General features: G+C 40.5%; 1 protein-coding gene and 2 non-coding genes across 3 annotated transcripts in view; 2 read left to right on the top strand and 1 right to left on the bottom strand.

Annotated features, from left to right (window-relative positions):
- adck1 (aarF domain containing kinase 1) overlaps nucleotides 1-19,340 on the top strand; it is a 123,153-nt gene that overhangs the window by 47,100 nt on the left and 56,713 nt on the right. Inside the window, exon 4 of the mRNA XM_041811868.1 lies at nucleotides 598-801. Coding sequence (XP_041667802.1) covers nucleotides 598-801 — 204 coding nt within the window. The remainder of the gene's footprint in view (nucleotides 1-597; nucleotides 802-19,340) is intronic.
- Nucleotides 12,675-12,747, bottom strand: trnat-ugu. The gene has a single exon. It is a non-coding gene; the product is annotated as a tRNA-Thr (tRNA).
- On the top strand, nucleotides 14,927-14,999 carry trnat-ugu. The gene has a single exon. It is a non-coding gene; the product is annotated as a tRNA-Thr (tRNA).

The raw sequence follows: 19,340 nt of genomic DNA, 5'->3' as shown, positions 1-19,340 counted from the left end.
GACACTCATGTCAAACGCTCCTGTGGGAACGATGCGATACTGTGTGTTTGGAGGGGGGTGAGAGAGGTTAAGGGGAGCTAATTTCACGCCTTTTTATTTGTGCTGGTCTCAGGAGAGGAGCTCTCTGTGAGCATTATCACCTCCAGCTGCTTCAGATGGGACAGACAAGACGGGATGGGACGGGACACCCTCCCTCCCCCCATTGACCCCTTCCTCACACACACACACACTTAACACACAAACACAGATGCCTTAGACACCATTAGGGATCCTTAATTTTAGATTATAAGCCACTTTTAAATCACTGAATTTCAGATGACCCATTCAATGTTTTGGTTCTTTTTAATAATGGTTGTGCTTTTGTACATTAGTACATTTATTCTAAAACTCGGGCTGTCTAAAAAAAAAAAAAAAAGAAAAAGAAAACATTTATTGCAAAAATTTAATTGCAATTAATCTCAGAATATCTGTAGATAAAAGGGATTAAGTGCAACCATTTTTGAATCCTTATTTCGCATTCAAGAACATTTTTTTCTACTGTCTTTAAATAATGGTAATTGTCTTTCTTCCTCTTTCCTTCCTTTCTCTTACCTGCAGGTGCATCGTCGGTCGGCGGAGCGTCTTCGAGACTTGTGCTGTGCGAACCGAGGAACTTTCATCAAGGTGGGCCAGCACCTGGGAGCTCTGGACTACCTGCTGCCTGAAGAGTACACGTCCACGCTGAAGGTGCTGCACAGCCGGGCGCCTCAGAGCAGCATGGAGGAGATCAAGCAGGTCGTCAGAGAAGACCTCGGCAAGGAGGTGAGGCTGGACTGGAAAGTTGGAAATTTGGAGTTAGACTAGCCAAAGAATCTGTGAGCATAAGAGGAACTATCTATTATCTGTTCTGGTTTAAATCGGGGCAGTAGAGCGAGGAGAGCAGTCTCTCAGTCTACAGTTAAAAACAGGATTTGACAACAACACCGTCCAACCTGCCAAAGCAGTTAGATTTCAGCAATGGAAGGCACCACAGTGACTCTTACTAGCCACTTAAGCATGATGATTTAATCCGTGTCACAACCTATGCGTCACTCTATCTGTTCTCCGCTGTTAGTGCCAGTGTTTGTGATTTAGAGGCTTGTTGCAGTGAGGCCGATTTACACATATAAGTCACAAATTACACCCACAATAACTCAGAGTGGCTCTGTCTCTTTAAGCACTCATGCATCTTTACACAGAGATGCAGCAGCAACACTCACAAATGTGATATTCACACACTCACTAACATGTTGGTAGTGTACGCTTCTCCCTATTTAGGCCAAAATGTGTTATACTGGAGGCTACAGTTCTCTCTTTTGCCCCTCAACCCCTTCCATAGTGGGCTGGAGAATGCTAAAATATTATCTAATCCAGTGGTTTTCAAATTTTTTTCGCCCAAGGCACACCTATGGTTAAGCCAAAATCTCAAGGCACGCCATGGTTAAATCAATACAAAAAATCTTGAAATAATGTTACAGTCAAGGGGGCCTATGGGAGATAAAGAGGGAGCTTTCTGAGGCCCAGTCAACTGGGGGATCATGGTGATGGCAAAATGGGCAAAAAGTGGCAAAACAAAGTCAGAAATGGGTGAAAATTTGTAAAAAAAAAAAAAAAAGAAAAAAGGTGGCCAAACAATGGGTTAAAATTGACAAAAACTTGTTCAAAGTGTTAGAATAGTGGCAATAATGGGTTACAAGTGGACTACAAAGGTTAAACGTTATAAGAAATTTGGTAAAAAATGTGGTAAAATGGGTAAAAAGTGATAAAAAAGGGCAAAATTTGCAAAAAGGTAAAATAAATAGGTTGAAAGTGTTGAAAAGGTGGCAGAATAGATCATGAGACAGAAAATTGTCATAAAAAGGTTAAAGTTGCAAAAAGGTGGTAAAAATGGGGTTAAAAGTTATTAAGAAGGAGTAAAAAAATGGCCAAACAATAGCAAAATTGACCAAAAAGTGGCTAAAAGGTTGCTAAAATGGGTTAAATGTGGTAAAATGGTCCATTAAAAAGTGGCAAAAGTGGGTCAAAAGTGGTAAAAAGAAGTGGCAAAAATGCAAAAGAGCACCATAATGGTTTAAACTCTCAAAAGAACCAATCCAATAAACCCAAAATTAGCGTGCCATGCTTTTCAGGTCTAAATTATGTAACTATTATCCAGGATGCTAGCACCAATGCTACTGGTCCAACTCACATACACTGATATCATCAATAAATCACAACTGGGGAGGGCCCATTCTCTGGGTTTTTTTCCAGCCAGATCTGTGGGCAGGCCTGGCTGCAGTAGGCTACTTGCCATGAGGTTGTAGTGATAATGTATAGTTGTACGGGTTCCCAAGACACACCTAGACTTGCCTCAAGGCACACTAGTGTGCCCTGCCACACCATTTGAGAACCACTGATCTAATGAATGTTCCTGTAATGTAATTTTCATGGAGGGACTGGTGAAAGATTAACCTGAACGTATGAACTCATCATCACATCAATACTAAAACATTTGTCACTTTGTAGGAAATGCATTGAACTAGTGATGCACTGATAGAAAATCAGGGCAGATGCCAAAATAACAATGTTGCTAATATCCATGTTTTTTCATTAAACTTATATCAAGAGAAAGGTCCTTTTTTTTCTTTCCAATAGCTGCAGCATAGCCTTATTAGCTTAGAATAATTCACCACTTGCTTTTTTTCAGTAATCCTTAACATATTTTTCTACAATCACGTTTAATCCTGTATCTCATTAAAATACATTGATATGATAAAAAACGGATACATTGCCCAGCTCTATCTCAGACAACTTCTTAGTTAGTTAGCATCTCTGCCTTGTTGCAGCTCAGTCTTTCTCTTCGTATCCAGGATGTGAGAAGCACCCCCATCTCTAACCCGCAGTGAGGTTACAATCAGGTGCTCGTCAAGCTGTGCTCATCTGCTTTAACGTTCTCATCTAAATAGCAGTCCTTGGACTGGAGATCTAATAAGGTTGTGACGCAGAAAAGTGGAGCAGACTTTATTTGTTTGAATAGCCTCTAATACGGTAGTCTTTATTGTTTTAACACCATGATCGGTGGCTGCCTCGTTTCAGTGCTCTTACTGAAGTGATCACGTCAGCAGCTGATAAATGTGGTACGCTGACTTCTCTTGACAGCTGTTCAAATGGAGAGAGAAGTGCCATAATGATAATGATTCTCTCTGCTGTGCAGTTGGAATTACACGGAGATTGTAGTCGGAGGCATATGTTATCGTTCTATTCCATCAGGTCAAACGTCCTGCTGCAGTCTTTTTGGCTTCACTCCTGACTGCTCCTGCACGGCCTGCAGGCACAGTTAGGCATTGGGAGAATGTACCACCAGCACCAGATTTTTCAGTCCAATCGCAACCACAACCAAGATGCTTTGCTGATGTTTAAAAGTCACATATAATGCAAAATACACCTTTTAGGCTTTTCTAGCAAAATATGTGCCCTTGGCCTGTCCACAATTCCCCCAAAGAATCAGATAAATCCACATCCCCCAAAATGTGTGCTGAAACAAGCCGTTCTCAGATTTTCCCCTCATGATTTCATGTGGGGAGTAAGCCCTACCCCATGTTCGGTTGGCCCTCCCTGCTTTGAAGACAGGGCGGAGTCAGGGGTGGGGTCAGACAGCTCATTAACATTTAAAGCCACAGAAACAGGTCGCTCTGAGCAGGGCTAGAACAGAGGGGTTTTTAGACATGCAAAAATCCAATCCAATAAATCCAATCCAATAATCCAATGATTTTTCAGAAACAAACTTCACAGGCATGTTTTGGAGACCTCTGAGACCAATATAAACTTGTCTTAAAAGGGTAAAATATGTGACCTTTAATGAGAGAAACTGTGGCAAATGAGAGTAAGTTTGAAACTTCATCAGGTGGTCAGAAGAATTTAGCTGAAGAAGCAAAGAACATTTGCATTTCTACAGTGGATTTATTTTAGTAAAATTAAAAATCATTAGGTACTTAAATAACAGCTGTTTAAATATTCTTAAAATGTTAATTTAATGTAGCATTAAGTTGACTTTTATTAAATAAATATTACAAGAATAATTTGGGGGTTTGCCATCAATTGTGATTCTTTAAAAAAGAAAATCAGCCCAAAAAATAATTATTGGCAGTTTAGACCAGGAAAGAAATGGATATCAGAATCAGCCATAGATATTTCAAGCATACTTTGACTGTCATCAACAGATAGCAAGAACATTTACAGCCCTGATTTCTTGACAAATGTCTCCGACAGTGATGTGACGTGATTCCCTGTGGTGTTTTGTTTTATTTGTACGTTATATGTGTGTTATATCTCATTCCAGACATGCTAGTTATGTACCAGTTTTATATCAGTATGCAAACTTATGTGTTCTCCCCAGGTTGAATGTAGAAAGATGCTAGGAAGTTTGAAGTACAGCTTTGATTTACATCTGAAAGGATTATAAATCTAGTTCTAGTAGATTTGAGCAAGCCTCAGTCTACCTCAAGTATATGAAAACATAATTTTCCGACGACATGTGGCTAAATCCAAAGTGGCTAGAAACACATATGCCCCAGTGTCAACACAGACCGAAAGTGAGGTAATTATGCAACAATGGAACAAATTAGTCAGTGATTCAGACCAGATTAAACCAAATGCAGGTGTGAGAATACCCTGTATGTTTTTGTATGTTTTTTGGTTTGTAGTTAGTTTTATATGAAGTCCGTTTAACCTGCAGGCTCTGATTTTTTCCGAGGGTAAGTTTGAATACCTGCCTTCTCTCTGGTGCTGTGCAGGGAGAAAATGAAAAAAAAAAAGACTAATGAAGCAGAAGTGGATATGTCTGACAGTCTGTCCTCATTACATTTCATAACAGGGGCCGTTGTCCTGATGTAGCTGTTAATGCTGCTGTTAGTGCGGAGTGCAGAGTTTGCTCTCACACTGGTTGTTATGAAGCCTTTTAGAGCCGCTGCAGGCGAGGCAATCGTTCTGTTCTCCTCAGATACAGAACATTGGTCCTCTCCCTCCATTACTATGTCCCCTGTGAGGGTGTGTTATTGGTGTGCATATGTTTCTGTGCGTGTTAGGTGAAGAAACGACCCTGCTCCACTTACTTCAGCACAGCAGTAACAGTGAACATGCGACCCCCTCACATATAACACACCAACTCAGGTACATGCAGGTATGCGTAGGGTTGGATGAAATACTGATGATTTTAAAAAATTATCTCAAATTTTCACATCCATATTGACAATCTAAGGCAATTCTGTCCTGTCTCTTTATTTGTGAATCAAATAAATGCAGAGATGTATATTATAATCTTCTTGACTTTTAGATTTATAATTTATGTATGAGTGCTGCTGCCGGCCAGGGTAAAACCATGACTTTCTTCAGAGTACTTACTTTTTCAAATACAGGATTTTTTTTTAAGTTCTGAAAGGGTTACACTATTATACACAAAAGCTCAGCAGGACATTTGCAATATTTTTTACTTTCTGAAGGAGAGAAGGTAAACCTTGTAATTCTCCATTCATGTTCACAAGGGGTCCAACTGAATTTGCATTCATCCTGAACGGTCTCGTTCAGGGTCACTGTTTTGGGTCATTGCATCAGGGTCATGGATCAGGGCCATGGTTCAGTGCAAGAAGTCTCAAATTCAGGTGTTTCAATCAGACCCATTGCCACAGGTGTATGAAATAAAGCACCTTGCCATGCCTGTTTAGGCTGTTTTTCAGGGTTTGGGTTAGGCCCCTTATCTCCAGTGAAGGTCCAACTTTGTGACAACAGTTTAGGAAAGGCCCTTTTCTATTCGAACACGACTGTGCCCCAGGGCACAAAGCAAGGACTATAAAGACATGGCTTGATGAGTTTGGTGTGGAAGAACTTGACTGGCCTGCACAGAGTCCTGATCTGAACCCCATTGAGCACCTTTGGGCTGAACTAGAACAGAGATTGCGAGCCAGGCTTTCTCTTCCATCATCAGTGCCTGACCTCATAACTGCTCTAGAGCAGGGGTTTCCACAGTGTGGGAAGGTGAGTCTCATCCAAGAGAAAATAATTCGTTTCATGGATCCCCACCCTCATGAAAAATATGATCTAGACAACTATGGCCCCGTCCACACGAAAATGAATTTAGGTGTATACGCAAAAGTTTCTTGTCATATCGGCGTTTCATCCACACAGAAATGGCGTTTCAGGTGACTGTAAACGATACTTTTGAAAACGGGTCCCAGAAAGCATAAATCTGTAAACGACTACCATTTCGTCTCCGTGTGGACTGCTATCCGCATCTTCCTTGAAACGATTGCGTCACACAGCATAGCTCTCTTAAGGCACCTGCGCAGGTCCTGCCAAAACAACAATGGTGGACTATAGGGTTGTGTTTGTGCTGCAGAAGCTATTGAGCTTATTAGAGCTTTTACAGCAAAATCTGATGCTCCTTTACCACCACCGTGAAACGCACACACCATATGTTCTTAAATCCAACACAGCGAACAACCAGAAGGGCAACTAGAAGAAAGTTTGTGTCAGTTTTTTGTGATCTTCTTCTTCTCCTTTGGTGCATTTCCGTGTTCAGTTGTTTCAGTGGTTCCGTGTTTACGCAGATATTTCCTGAAATGATTCCGTCTTTACGGAAAACTTTTTCAATACGAAACGGCAATATATTGTTTTTGTCTCCGTGTGGACGGGGCCTATATTTTTAAACATTTATACCTCATCTTTAAGCATTATCATTTCAACATCTTTATATGTTTAATATTTTGGTCTGCATGTTTTTAAACATACATCTTTCTCAAGCGATCAGTTATTTAGTTTCAGTAATGAACTTGTTGTCAATACTACCTGATTTTTATGCTCTATGCCCCAATTTAGTGTGAACTATGAGTTTGCATTTATGCAGTTGATGCAGGATTGCATAGCAGCAGGTCCTCCTCCACCTTCAGCTTCGCCTGGTACTTCTGATCATTGTCGGTGCCACAGACCTGCTCCTGTAGAGGCTGTCTTTGTGTTTACAGCACTAAATGTCTCAGTTACCTTCAGCAACTGAAATTCCTTTTACTACATGTCATAAATTCCACAGTTTTGTGCTTTTGTCTCAATATGAACCCAGGGTTTACACAGCCTTAGCTTGTACATCTGCAAATTAAATTCTGGCTGTGGCTGTTGAGCAGCATCAGGAAAATCCTAACTTTAATAGTCAACATTAGTATAATCTCTTTATTTACTATAAATCTGTCCACTTTGCCCCATGCATGGCAGACGTTAGAAAAGCAAGTAGCTCTTTTTCTGGTTTGTGGTTTCATGCCTCCCCTGGAGTCCTGTGGCCCCCCCAGGAGAGGCACACCTCACACTTTGAAAACCACTGCTCGAGAGAAACACCAAAATCTTGTGGAGAGCCTTTCAAGGTCCCTGCAGCTTATTTCTTTAGCGGTACAACTGCACTGTGTTAGTAACTTTATTTTGGGGTTTTAAGCCTTGAATTGGAACAGATCTTAGATAGAGAAGGAAATTTAGGAGAGGAAGTGGGGAATGACGTGGAAAAATAAATTCTGGCCAAGCTTGAACTACTTGGAGAGCTGTGACAACCATACACAGAGCACGAACAAAACCACAAGACCACCTGTGCCCCCTCTGTGTCTTATTTTAAACTGTCTAACGCCATTATATTCTAAATGTATGGGAGAAATTCCTCTTTGTTCAAGCAGAGAGACTCAATAATGAAGTGCAGTGTTTCATAAACTGATCAATAGGCTTTCACACTGCTCTGCTTTAAAAGTCCTCAGAGAGCAAATGTTTGCTCTATCAGAGTGAAGTCACACATTTTTAAGGACGTGACTTTTTTCTGTTGCTTTCTTATGATTAATGCAGAAAACAAAGGTGGTGAAGTTGAGTCCTTGCTCACACAAAAACAACACTTTTACTAACTTTAGGGTGAATTTCTACAAATGATGAATCTTTGGTCACTGTAATACAAAAACAGTTTAACTCCTTGATTGATCAAAGTCTGTTGGCTTAGTTTACAAATGATCAAAATGATGCTCAAGGTTAGGGCTGAAACGATTCCTTGAATAATTCGAGTGATTCGATAAAAAAAAAAATCCTTAAGGCAAATTATCTGCCTCCAGAGTTCGCTTAAATCAGTCCTGCATCCATACACGCCAATGCTGTAAGCTTGGACATCGCGTCTTGTGTTGCACGGCGTGCTGTGTTTCACACGGACAGCTATTTGTGTGGCACAATGCACTTTTTTTCACATGACGTAACATGCATGATGTGAGGCATGAAAATCACAAGGGACTAGGGCTGGGTATTGCAACTGATTTCTTGAATCGATTCGATTTTGATTCACAAGGTCCCGATTCGATTCAACTCCATATTGATTTATTGAGGGGTATTTCAGCTACAGTACCTGTTTTGCTTGAATATGCAAGGGGGTCTTAGAGAACTAATGGCAGAAATTATACTCTCAGTTGAATTATTAATAAGAAACCTTCTAACTAGGCCCAATATTTAAAGTATTAAAGTTCACACTAAAAACTGACCCCAAACTTCTTTCCTGAAAATACTTTTCATTGACCAACACATTTGATCAATCAACATAATAAAGTGCAACATAGACTTAACAGTCAGTAATAAAAGATTGATCTTTGAAAAAAATGAATCGATATAGAAAAAAAAAAAAAACGATCTTAATCGGAAAATGGATTTTTTGAACCCAGCCCTATGAGGGACGAGACTTTAATGCAACAAAGTTTACAGGCACTTGTCCTGCCTTTTTACGCATCCACCAGCCGTGCAATTACATCACTATTTCCTTCACAATAAACATATCAGATGTTGAAACTGAGACATTTTACCACTGCATGAAAAATATTAGCTCATTTTCACAGTGCCCCAACTTTTTTGGAATTGTGCTTGCAATCAAAGTAGATTGGGCTGGATTGGATTGGAAGTTGAAGGTGTAACAAACCAACCTGCGAGAAGCTAGGTAGTAATGGAAAGCACACCTGATTGCATGATTTTTTTTATAGGATTATTTAAATATCTTCAGGAATGTGCTAACAGGAAGAATACAAACTGAGTCTCCATAAACACAACTTGCTTCCCTGTAATTCAAATCCACTCCTGCAGATTTTTCTCTTCCATCTCTGTCATTTTCATTTAAATTAAGGTGTGCATTCAGTTTGATTTCCTGCTGTATTTGTGGGGCTCATCATTAGCCATGAAAAGATGGAGCTATATCTCCTTTGAGTACAAAGACGGCAGCAGAGTGAATCAGCCCTCCTCTCTTTTGGAGTGTTGGAGAAGAAGTGACTCTGATGAGCGGTGCCAGGCAGCTCTGGAGTCAGCTTCAGCATCATTTCCGTTCAGCTACACATGCTTCTTTTTTTATTCATTCTCATAACCGTTGGATATACAAGTAGTGAGTGGAGGGAAGTGCGTGGTGCCGTGCTGTTTTCAGCACCATTTGTGGCGACATATGCATTCCCACTGTGCGTGGCTTTGGAGAGCCGTGTCTTCGCTCTGGCTGTCATTTCCCCTCAACAGTGAAACTGCTGAAAGGCCAGCTTGTGCAATATGTCGTTTTACCCAATAGGATCTGTTTCCAGGCATCCAAATGTTACGTTTAAATGGTGTCAAGGCATAACTTCAGACACCACAGGCAAAGCAGAATGCACAACTGCAGGAATGTCTGATAATCATCAACACTGAGCCAAAACAAGGAAACATTTTTAGAGATCCTCCTGCCAGTGTTCAATACTCTGTAACCACATGAGTCAGAGTGGATGGTATAGCTTAGAATTGAAATTCTTTGCTCTATTTTTGGGTGGTGAAATTGTTGAAAAGGAATCAAAAGTTAAAGCTTTTGAGTCTGGTCCTGTCCTGAATGTTTCTACCCTTAACTAAGTCTTTGTGCTGCCATCATCAATCATTCACATCTCTGAGTATAGTCTACTGTAGTGACAGCTGAAAGCAGCTGGACTCCATCCAGGGGTATTATTTGTGAAACAACTAATGGTGTCAGTGTGCCACAGCTATGAGCTGAATAATGCCTCCCCTCTGGCCATTCACTGTCAGGTGGTCCCAAAACATTAGTGCTTGACTCCTGTGAATACGTAATGGAGGGCCACTCACTAAAGGTTTTTTGTGGCTTGTTTTAAACCTCTTATTTACACCTTTTGACCTCATAGAGTAGATCTTGTATATCACAGATTGATCAGAGCCATCTGATGGATGAGCAAAACACATCCACTAATCCAGGATGTGTCATATTTTAACATGGCATCACGCAGATTGTTTATATCCACTGTTCAAACCACTCAGGATGGATGATGTGTCTCCATCTCCTATGCCAATGAAGCCAAATAGCCCCATGATACATGCCCAGATAGTGCCCATTTAAAGACAGAGCCCGTGTGGATTGGCTGATGTAGCTGCTGCAATGATGTCCTGCCCCTTTAGCTTCCCCAAGCACTCATTCAATTGACTGATGTTACCTCAAAACACCCTCAGGTAGGTACAGTAGATTCTTCGTTATAAAGCAGGCCCATCCAATTAGAGGCCCAGGGGTCACGTGCGGCCCAGAACCAACCCCCAAGTGGCCCAGCCTGTGGTCATGCCAGAGATGCAGAGGGCAACTTGTTTTGCAAGTTTTCATTAATTCCCACAGTATTTCAGACCATAAATGCAACACTCCATGTAGCCTAGCAACAGTCTACCTACAATGCACTGCGTTGTTTTGAAGCGTGGCTAGCAACGTTGACAGAAGTATCCCAAAAACTGAGTATAAAATACGTCCTTTTCAACTGTAGCTACAGCTGTGCTAATTTAGTTTTTATGCACTTTAAGATATGCCTAGGTAAGATGTGACCAGAATAATTATTTGCAGAACATCATTTTATTTTTTCATTCTATTTATTTTATTTTTATTCAGGTGACAAAAACATTTCTACTATCTCAGGTTATGTTCAAATGGAGCTCTGCTGTTGTGTTTTTATGCACCTTTTCATGTGCTTTTGTCACATTGCCAAACTTAAAAGGGAGGCTATAAATTGAAAATGCATATTTTTCATCAAATTTATCTGTATTGGTTTCAAATTTGAAATTACCAGCTGCTTACTGGGTGCCGAACATGTCCGGCCCAGTTGAATATGTACTTCAATAGCCCTGTTATAAAGCATTCAATGTATGAATACAATACAATACAATACAATAATAACTTTATTACATTTAAATTTAATAATAATAATAATAATAATGAATAATGATAAACTAATAATAATAAATGTAAATATTAAGTGTCAAATGTGTAAGTGTTCATCATGTTTGCTCTTGGCTTTCTTTCTCTAAGCCAGGGGTTGGATAACTTTTAAGCCCTTGACCCCCAAAATACCAGCACCAGGTAGGAATTCACAAGTTTTTGTCCACATTTCTTACATTTAATTACAAGTATCACTTAATAGTGATGGTTTTATTTTAAGTTGAACTTATTTTAAGGATATTTTTACAATAATGGATTTCAGTCAGGAACACTCTGGTCATACATGTAACTGTTTTACTGCAAATTGGATCTACCATTTTCCTTGGCTGAGAAGGCTCTGCTCAAAAGATGCTCCCTGGGTTAGCCAAGCACCATGCTTTGACTCTCCTGGGAGCACATGGCTAGAAAGCCCCATATGGATCCATACATTTATGACAATGCGTATTGAATACAATAAAATTATTTCAAAAGCAATTAATCCATAGTAGCATGAATCTAAATATGCCGTTGCAACAAGCTTTATGGTATAAAGGAGGCAGCTGGGGTGGAGGAGGTGACCCTTTTCCTGCAGCAACAGCAGCATAGTGCATCAGCATTAATACAAGCAGAGAGTAGTGTGAAGTACGTCATATTTAAATACGCCACTGTGTTTAGAGAAAGAGTTGGGATTTGCTGTGGGAGCTGGGAGTAGATAGTTAGGATCAGCTGGCCATCAGCTGTACTGTAAGGCTAGGCTTCATAAAACATACTGCTTTAAATAATTTTGAATTTCTAAGTTGTTTATTTTTTGGGCAGCATCCCGTGAACCCCTGTTAGTTTCTCGTTACCCCTCCCACCAGGGGTCCTAACCCTTACTTGGTAACCATTGCCCTAGGCCATCAGCATCCCGAGGCACATTCATATTTTAACCCACAGTATGTAAACTCTGCCTCAAGTAGGCCCTGAAAAAAAAAGCAAAGTTGACATACCAGGGTCCACCCCCACCCCTGTTACAGTGTGGCCCCACTAGACATTTCCAAGGTGAGTAGTAATGCACTGCTCTGCCTGGCTTTGAAATCATATCTGCCATTATGGTTAAAGAGCAGTGTGGTGACTTGATTGCTTAAAGGTATCTGCGTTAGTATAAGAGTAAATTGTACCTCCATAATATGGTACAGTTTTTTTTGTGTTGCAAGTGTATATATGTAGGCATATAGTGTTCCTGCCTCTGAAACAAACTCCTTTAATACTGCTAACCTTTACACCATAAATATTACTGCAGTTTGAAGACGTCAGGCTTGGTTACCGTATCTCCTCCTATGAGTCAAACATGATCAGGTATTTCAGGTTTACCAAGACCTTTCAATGTGCGGACAAAGTCCTGTTCATGTAACACTGACCTTTGACCCTCCTGGAGTAAATGTCTTAAAGAATTTCCAGGCCCCAGCGAGATTTGAACTCGCGACCCCTGGTTTACAAGACCAGTGCTCTAACCCCTGAGCTATGGAGCCCTGGACACACAATGAGGAGGCATACACAGTAACAAAGGACACACCTTTGTTAATCATATTTACATCTGGATCTGATGCACCACTTTGAAGACAGCACTGTTTGTTAACAGAACACCAAATTTTCATGTGAGCTAAGGTATTGGAACATCCATCCATTTTCAATACCACTTATCCTGTTGGGGTCTGAGGGTGCTGGAGCCTATCCCAGCTGTCATTGGGTGAGAGGCTGGGTACACCCTGGACTGGTCACGAGTTAATCGCACGGCTGACATATAGACAGACAACCAGGCGCGCTCACACTCACACCTATGGCCAGTTTAGAGTCACCAGTTAACCTGATGAGCATGTCTTTTGTGGTGAAGAGGAAGCCGGAGTATCCAGAGAGAACCCACGCATGCACAAGGGGAACATGCAAACTCTGCATGGAAAGGGCCCTGACTGCGAAGCAAACCAGGGACCTTCTTCCTGTGAGGCAACAGCGCTAACCCCTTAATATTTTGTTGCTAATCCTTTGCTTGCAATCACTGCATCAAGCCCATGAACTACTGACCTCAACAAACTTTTATATTCTTTGTCTGTGATGCTTTTCCAGGCTGTCACTGCAGCCTCTTTCAGTTGTTGTTTGTTTTGGGGGTTACTCCCTTCAGTCTCCTCTAGAGACTGACTTGGCCAGTCTGAAACCTTCCACTTCCTGCCTCTGATGAACTCCTTTGTTGTTTTGGCAGTGTGTTTTGGGTCATTATCTTTCTGCATAATGAAGAATCTCCCAATCAGTTTGGTTGCAGCTTTCTTTAAATTGGCAGACAAAGTATTTCTGTAGACTTCTGAGTCCATTTCTGCTTCCATCATGTGTTCCATCATCAATGAAGATTAATGTGCCATCCCAGAAGAAGCCATGCAAGCCCAAGCCATGACATTACCTCCACTGTGTTTCACAGATGAGCTTGTATGTTTGGGATCATGAACAGATCCTTTCTTTCTCCAAATGTTAGTCTTTCCAACACTTTAGTAAAGGTTCATCTTTGTCGAACCAGTCCATAAAACTTTGTTCAGAATTTTTGAGGCTTGTCACTGTACATTCTTGGCAAATTCCAGCCTGGCCTTCCTGTTATTCTTGATAATGCGGGGTTAGCATCTTCTGATGTAGCCTCTGTACTTTTGTTCATGAAGTCTTCTGTGAACAGTGGATGGTGATACCTTCACTCCTGTCCTCTGGAGGTTGCTGCTGATGTCACGAACAGTTGTTTTAGGGTCTTTCTCTACAGCTCTCACAATGTTTCTGTGGTCAAATGATGCTGTTTTCCTTGGTCTACTCATTCAAAACTGTTACTGAGTACACCAGTGGTTTCTTTCTTCTTCAGGACATTCCTAATGGTTACACTGTCTATGGCCAATGTTTGTGCAGTGGCTCTGATTGATTTTCAATCATCTCTCAGCTTCACAATCACTTGTTTTTTACCCATAGACAGCTCTCTGGTTTTCATGTTGTTTACACCTCTAACTATAAATGCAGTCTCCAAAGGCAAAACCCAAATCTGAAACTGAGTGTAGGCATTCAGCGCTATTTATTGTGTGAATAATTAATGTAATAGGACACACCTGGGCAACAATACACACCTCTCAGCCACATGTTCCAATACTTTTGCTCACTTGAAAAATGGGTGGGTTCAAACAAAGAGTTCTATCTTTTAAGCTGTGCATCAGATCCAGACGTAAATACCTGGAAATAAAAGCGGAAATGTCAAACCCAAATGTTTGTAGTCTGCAGCAAAAAATAGGAATTGGCCTCACCGTTCGAGTAGTTTTGTGATCATGGTCCAGTGTTTTCTCCTTTGAACACATTTACACACTTGAATAGTTCTATCTGCAGCCCTTCATACTTTACATTATGAGATTTTGATGAGATTAATCCATCGAGATTAAATCTGTCACATTTGATGTTACAGTAAAGAATTTTTATTAGTTTTAAATAACTGCAGTCTTGATTTTATTAAACTAGTAAACTTAATGTAATTTTGAGTTGCATTTAGCTGGAACTGAAATCATTTACCTGGGACTATCACTATGCAGAGTTAGGGGTGTGGCCTAAGGTGTCTGTCACTGGTCCTCATCAGTAGAAGGTGAGATTAACAAAGGTGTGTCCCTCGTCACTGTGTACGCCTCTTCACTGTGTATCCAGGGCTCCATAGCTCAGGGGTTAGAGCACTGGTCTTGTAAACCAGGGGTCGCGAGTTCAAATCTCGCTGGGGCCTGGAAATTCTTTAAGATATCTACTCCAAGAGGGTCAAAGGTCAGTTACATGAACAGGACTTTGTCCGCACATTGAAAGGTCTTGGTAAACCAGGAACGTCTTCAAACTGCGATAAGATTTATGGTGTAAAGGTGGAGCAGAATTAAAGGAGTCTGTTTCAGATGCAGGAACACCATATGACTTTACAAATAGCTGAATTTTTCTACCTCAGTATTAAAGTTGCAGTAGTTTTCTGGCTCTTTCACTTATTCGTTAGAGCTTGTAGCAATTGGATTTCAGTCAACACGGGTGTGACGTCGTTTGACATCTGGCCTCCAGTGTAAATGGAATGCAGAAGTCCCCAAATGAGGACTTTACGCAACATCTTGGGATTGTATAGAAAACCTGTACATATTAATGAATTTCTCATGGCACCAGTTTCCAACCAGTACACCCAAGAAGTCTTCTGAGAGGTATAGGACAAGTGCACACATTTCTCGCTCATTCTGCATTTGCAACGTGTCTCCACACAGCTTCCTCCTTTATGAACTGACCCTGAGCCTCACATTAAGACAGCACAGTAGGGACGCTAAAGTTTTCACTGTGGCAGCTTTGATTTCCTCTCCTCAGAAAAATAATCTCCCATTTCTTCTCCTCTGTGTTGTAATGATTTATGTGTCTTCTTCCAGCTGGGGCTGTGGCCGTCCGCCAGCAGCCCAAACGGCCACCTCGCCGTGCTGAAACAGGCACTGTCGTGCTCCCTCCAACGCTGAGGCCTCAGGGGCCGTTTTATTTGTGCCATAACTCATTTCAGAGAATGTATGTCATGGCGGGTGTGCCCTCAGGAAGCCAGGCCCATGTGCATACATTACCATGTTTATTAACTCCACAGCTGAGATTAACACGAGCAGCGACTGGGTGGTAGGAGAGTATGCAGGCACCAGAGACACAACTGCAATGGAGGTCAAACCACCAGTGCCAGCTTTCTTTCTCTAATAGTCCTTTTAAAATGTTAAAATTTCACTGGGAGTCTAACTAACAGTGGAGGACACACCTTAAAAATGACACGAGTCTTTAACCCATGAAGCTCCCTTTGCATGTCAGAGCCCACTGGGTGCTCTTCATCGTAGTGGGAAGACACTCTAGGGTGCGGACAATTTCATTCCATTTAACATATTTGCATAATGAGAAACTCAGCTGTTCCCACAGAGAATCCAGTGCTGCTTGCATAATTTATCATCTGATGGCATCTTCTACAGGGCTCATGCTCAGCATCTACCTGATGGGCCAACATCATGTTCAAATTAGCCTCTTTGGATGTTTCACAAGGTACAAATAGCAGGGGAATTCACCCCCATGGCATGGTACAGTGTAGAGTATGAATATGAAGGAAGATGACTGGCTTTTCTCACAGCCTTTTCATGGTTTATACCAGCTAAACATGCTTAAAACTGAGCTTTAATAGACAAAGTGAAGCCTATACTGTACAGTAACAGGCCGTTACCCACAGGCACCACACCCATTTATTTTTAAAATCTTATTCTAGGGTCGCAGATGGCCTAGCGGTCCAAGGCGCTACTCATGTTCATGGATGGCCCGGGTTCAAATCCAGCCCGTGGCTCCTTACTGCACGTCTCTCCCCACTCTCTCTCTCCCCCATTTCCAACTCTATCCACTGTCTTCCTCTATCAAATAAAGGCACAAAAAACTAAAAAAGAAAAATCTTATTCTATTTCTCTCAGAATTGTTTTAGAACTTCTTTAGCAATATTAAGTAATGATGATGATATGATATGAATGATATTTCGAATCTTCTTCCTTTACATTGGATGTTTGGCAGCTCTGCATATTCTGAACCCTCGTAAACTGGCTGTCCTGGACAACAAGCTGTTCTCAGATTTTCTCCTCATGATGTCATGTAGGGAGTTAGCCCTGCCCCCAAGTTCAATTGGCCCTCCCTGCTTGGAAGAAAGTTCTGTCCTCCTCTCCTGAGCTGAGAGGAGGATCAGTAGAGCCACATCCATTTCCTGAGAGGGGTGTGGTCAGGGGTGGAGTCAGACAGCTCATTAACATTTAAAGCCACAGACACAGAAACGGCTCATTCTGAGCAGGGCTGAAACAGATGGGTTTTTAGACACACAAAAATCTAATACTGGAGTGTTTTTTCAGCAACAAACTTCACAGATGTGTTTTGGGGACCTCTGAGACCAATATAAACTTGTCCGAAAGGGGTAACATATGTGACCTTTGAGGCTTGCTTCAGACTTTATGTCAAAACCACTGTTTCACATTTTTAATCTCACCTTGAGTAAAAATAAAAATCCCTGAGTTCTGTGTAATCCCCCTGATATAAAGGAGGATATCCAACTATTTTAAAGAATTATAGACCGATAATTTCTCTGTCTGAAGTGCTTGAAACTTTGATCAGTGATCAGTTGAGAGACTGCTTGGCTAACTCCTTTGGCACCTTAAGGAGGCCTTGGATTACAGCAGCTTGTTGAACTGTCTTAAAGCTACTGGGTTTTCAGATCATGCTGTTCGGTGGTTTGATCCCACACTGTTCAGCTAGAAGATGTAACATCAGAGGTACTACGAGTCTACAAAGGGGCACCTTAAGTTTCAGTGTTAGAACCACTCTTATTTACCATTTACATCAGTGCCCTTGAAAATTTTATACCAAATGTTTTTTTTATTTTATATTGATGATAGGGTTATTTACTGCCATGCTCCTATGCCTTCAAAAGCTTTTTCAGATCTTCACTATATTTTTGATGAAGTCCAAGATCAGCTTTTCACACTGCAGCTTGTTCTAAATACAGAGAAAACTAAAGTCATTATCTAAGAAATTGAGTTGGTATCTCCTTTAAAATTTTCTTTCAAAAAGATTTTCTTTACAAAAACTTTGACTACAAAAACAAATCTTCACCTTCTATATCATAAAGACTCTTGTTGAGTTGACTTTTTAACCATGTTGGACAGTGTATTGTGGATTCATCACAAACTGTGGGTTTCTTATTTATCATTGTTCTTTGTATTCTAAAGTCAACTGGACTTTTAAGAACATGTAGCTGTGGACATTGGTATGTTATAAGGCCAATATGGGCAAGATTCTGGATTATCTCTCCTCTCTTTGAATCTTAAAGGACAGATTGCACATCCCATGTCCATGCTCTGTACCATTTGTTGTTCCAAAACTCTGGATTGAGTTGGGAAAGAAGAATTTTAGGTTTTCTGCACCTTTTGCTTGGCTGTTTTTAAACTGCAGAATTAGTGACTGAATGTATGAAATCCCTTGTAAAGACTCTTAAATCCAAGCTTTCCAAATGCCACATTTAATGTTCACTGTTTGAATTCAAGGGTATTGGTTGATGACACTGTAGGGGTATAAATGCTGCAAATTGGAGTTGAATGTCTTGCCCAAGGAGACATTGACTGCAGGAGCCAGGAATCAAACCCACAACCTTCCAATTTCAGGAAATCTGAGTCTACATGAACGATTTGTAAAAATAATCTCATTGTGATTTTTTTTCCCAATATTGTGATTGCAATGTAAATGCGATTCAACTAATGCATTTTTTTTTTTTTAGCAAATTCAAACAATAAATCATTCTATATTATAACCTACAATCAGTCAGAAAAACTCTTCATGTATTTTCCATTTTATTGCAAAATGGACCCTAACCCAGCATACTTTGACTTTCCAGGGAGCACAAGGCTAGAAACCCCCATATAGATGGATACATAAATTACAATGTATATTGAAAACAATGAATTTTTGAAGCAATTAATCCATAGCATGTATCTGAATATGGGGTCGCAACAAGCTTTAAGCTATAAAGGAGGCAGCTGGGGTGGGTGAGGTAAAGCTGGCTGTTAGCTGACCGCTGCTGAGGGTATGACTTCCGTGAACTAATGATAAGCTTCATCAGTGTTAGATAGAAAGAACTAGTTTATTTTGCTCATATTGCAAATTTAATACCAATTGCTTTATTGAAGATTATCATGACTGAAACAAAAAAAAAACACAAAAAAGAGGATTTTTGTAGACCTTTTTTTTTTTTTTAAAACTGACACCAGAATGTTTGCATAATGTGCATAAATCTCTGCTGCTGCAAAAATGAGTTTATTAGACTTCTATTTTGACACATTTCATGTTAAAGAAATATTGCAACTTCTGCGATTTGTAAATTGCAGTAGGCCATATTACAGTTGCTCATCAAATTGATTTCCTTTTTTGCTGTCAATTATTGTGCTTTAAGGAAAGAAAATGGCCAAAAATGATGTGCAAATCAGACCAAGAGAAAGTGGGATCTCCTGTAATGGACTGATAACAAGAACATTTAAACCCTGATGTCTCTAATAGC

Source organism: Cheilinus undulatus, linkage group 18 (assembly GCF_018320785.1).
Source record: "Cheilinus undulatus linkage group 18, ASM1832078v1, whole genome shotgun sequence".
Lineage (NCBI taxonomy): Eukaryota > Metazoa > Chordata > Actinopteri > Labriformes > Labridae > Cheilinus > Cheilinus undulatus.
The sequence above is the reverse complement of the archived record's forward strand: the minus strand, read 5'-3'. Positions and strand labels throughout refer to the sequence as shown.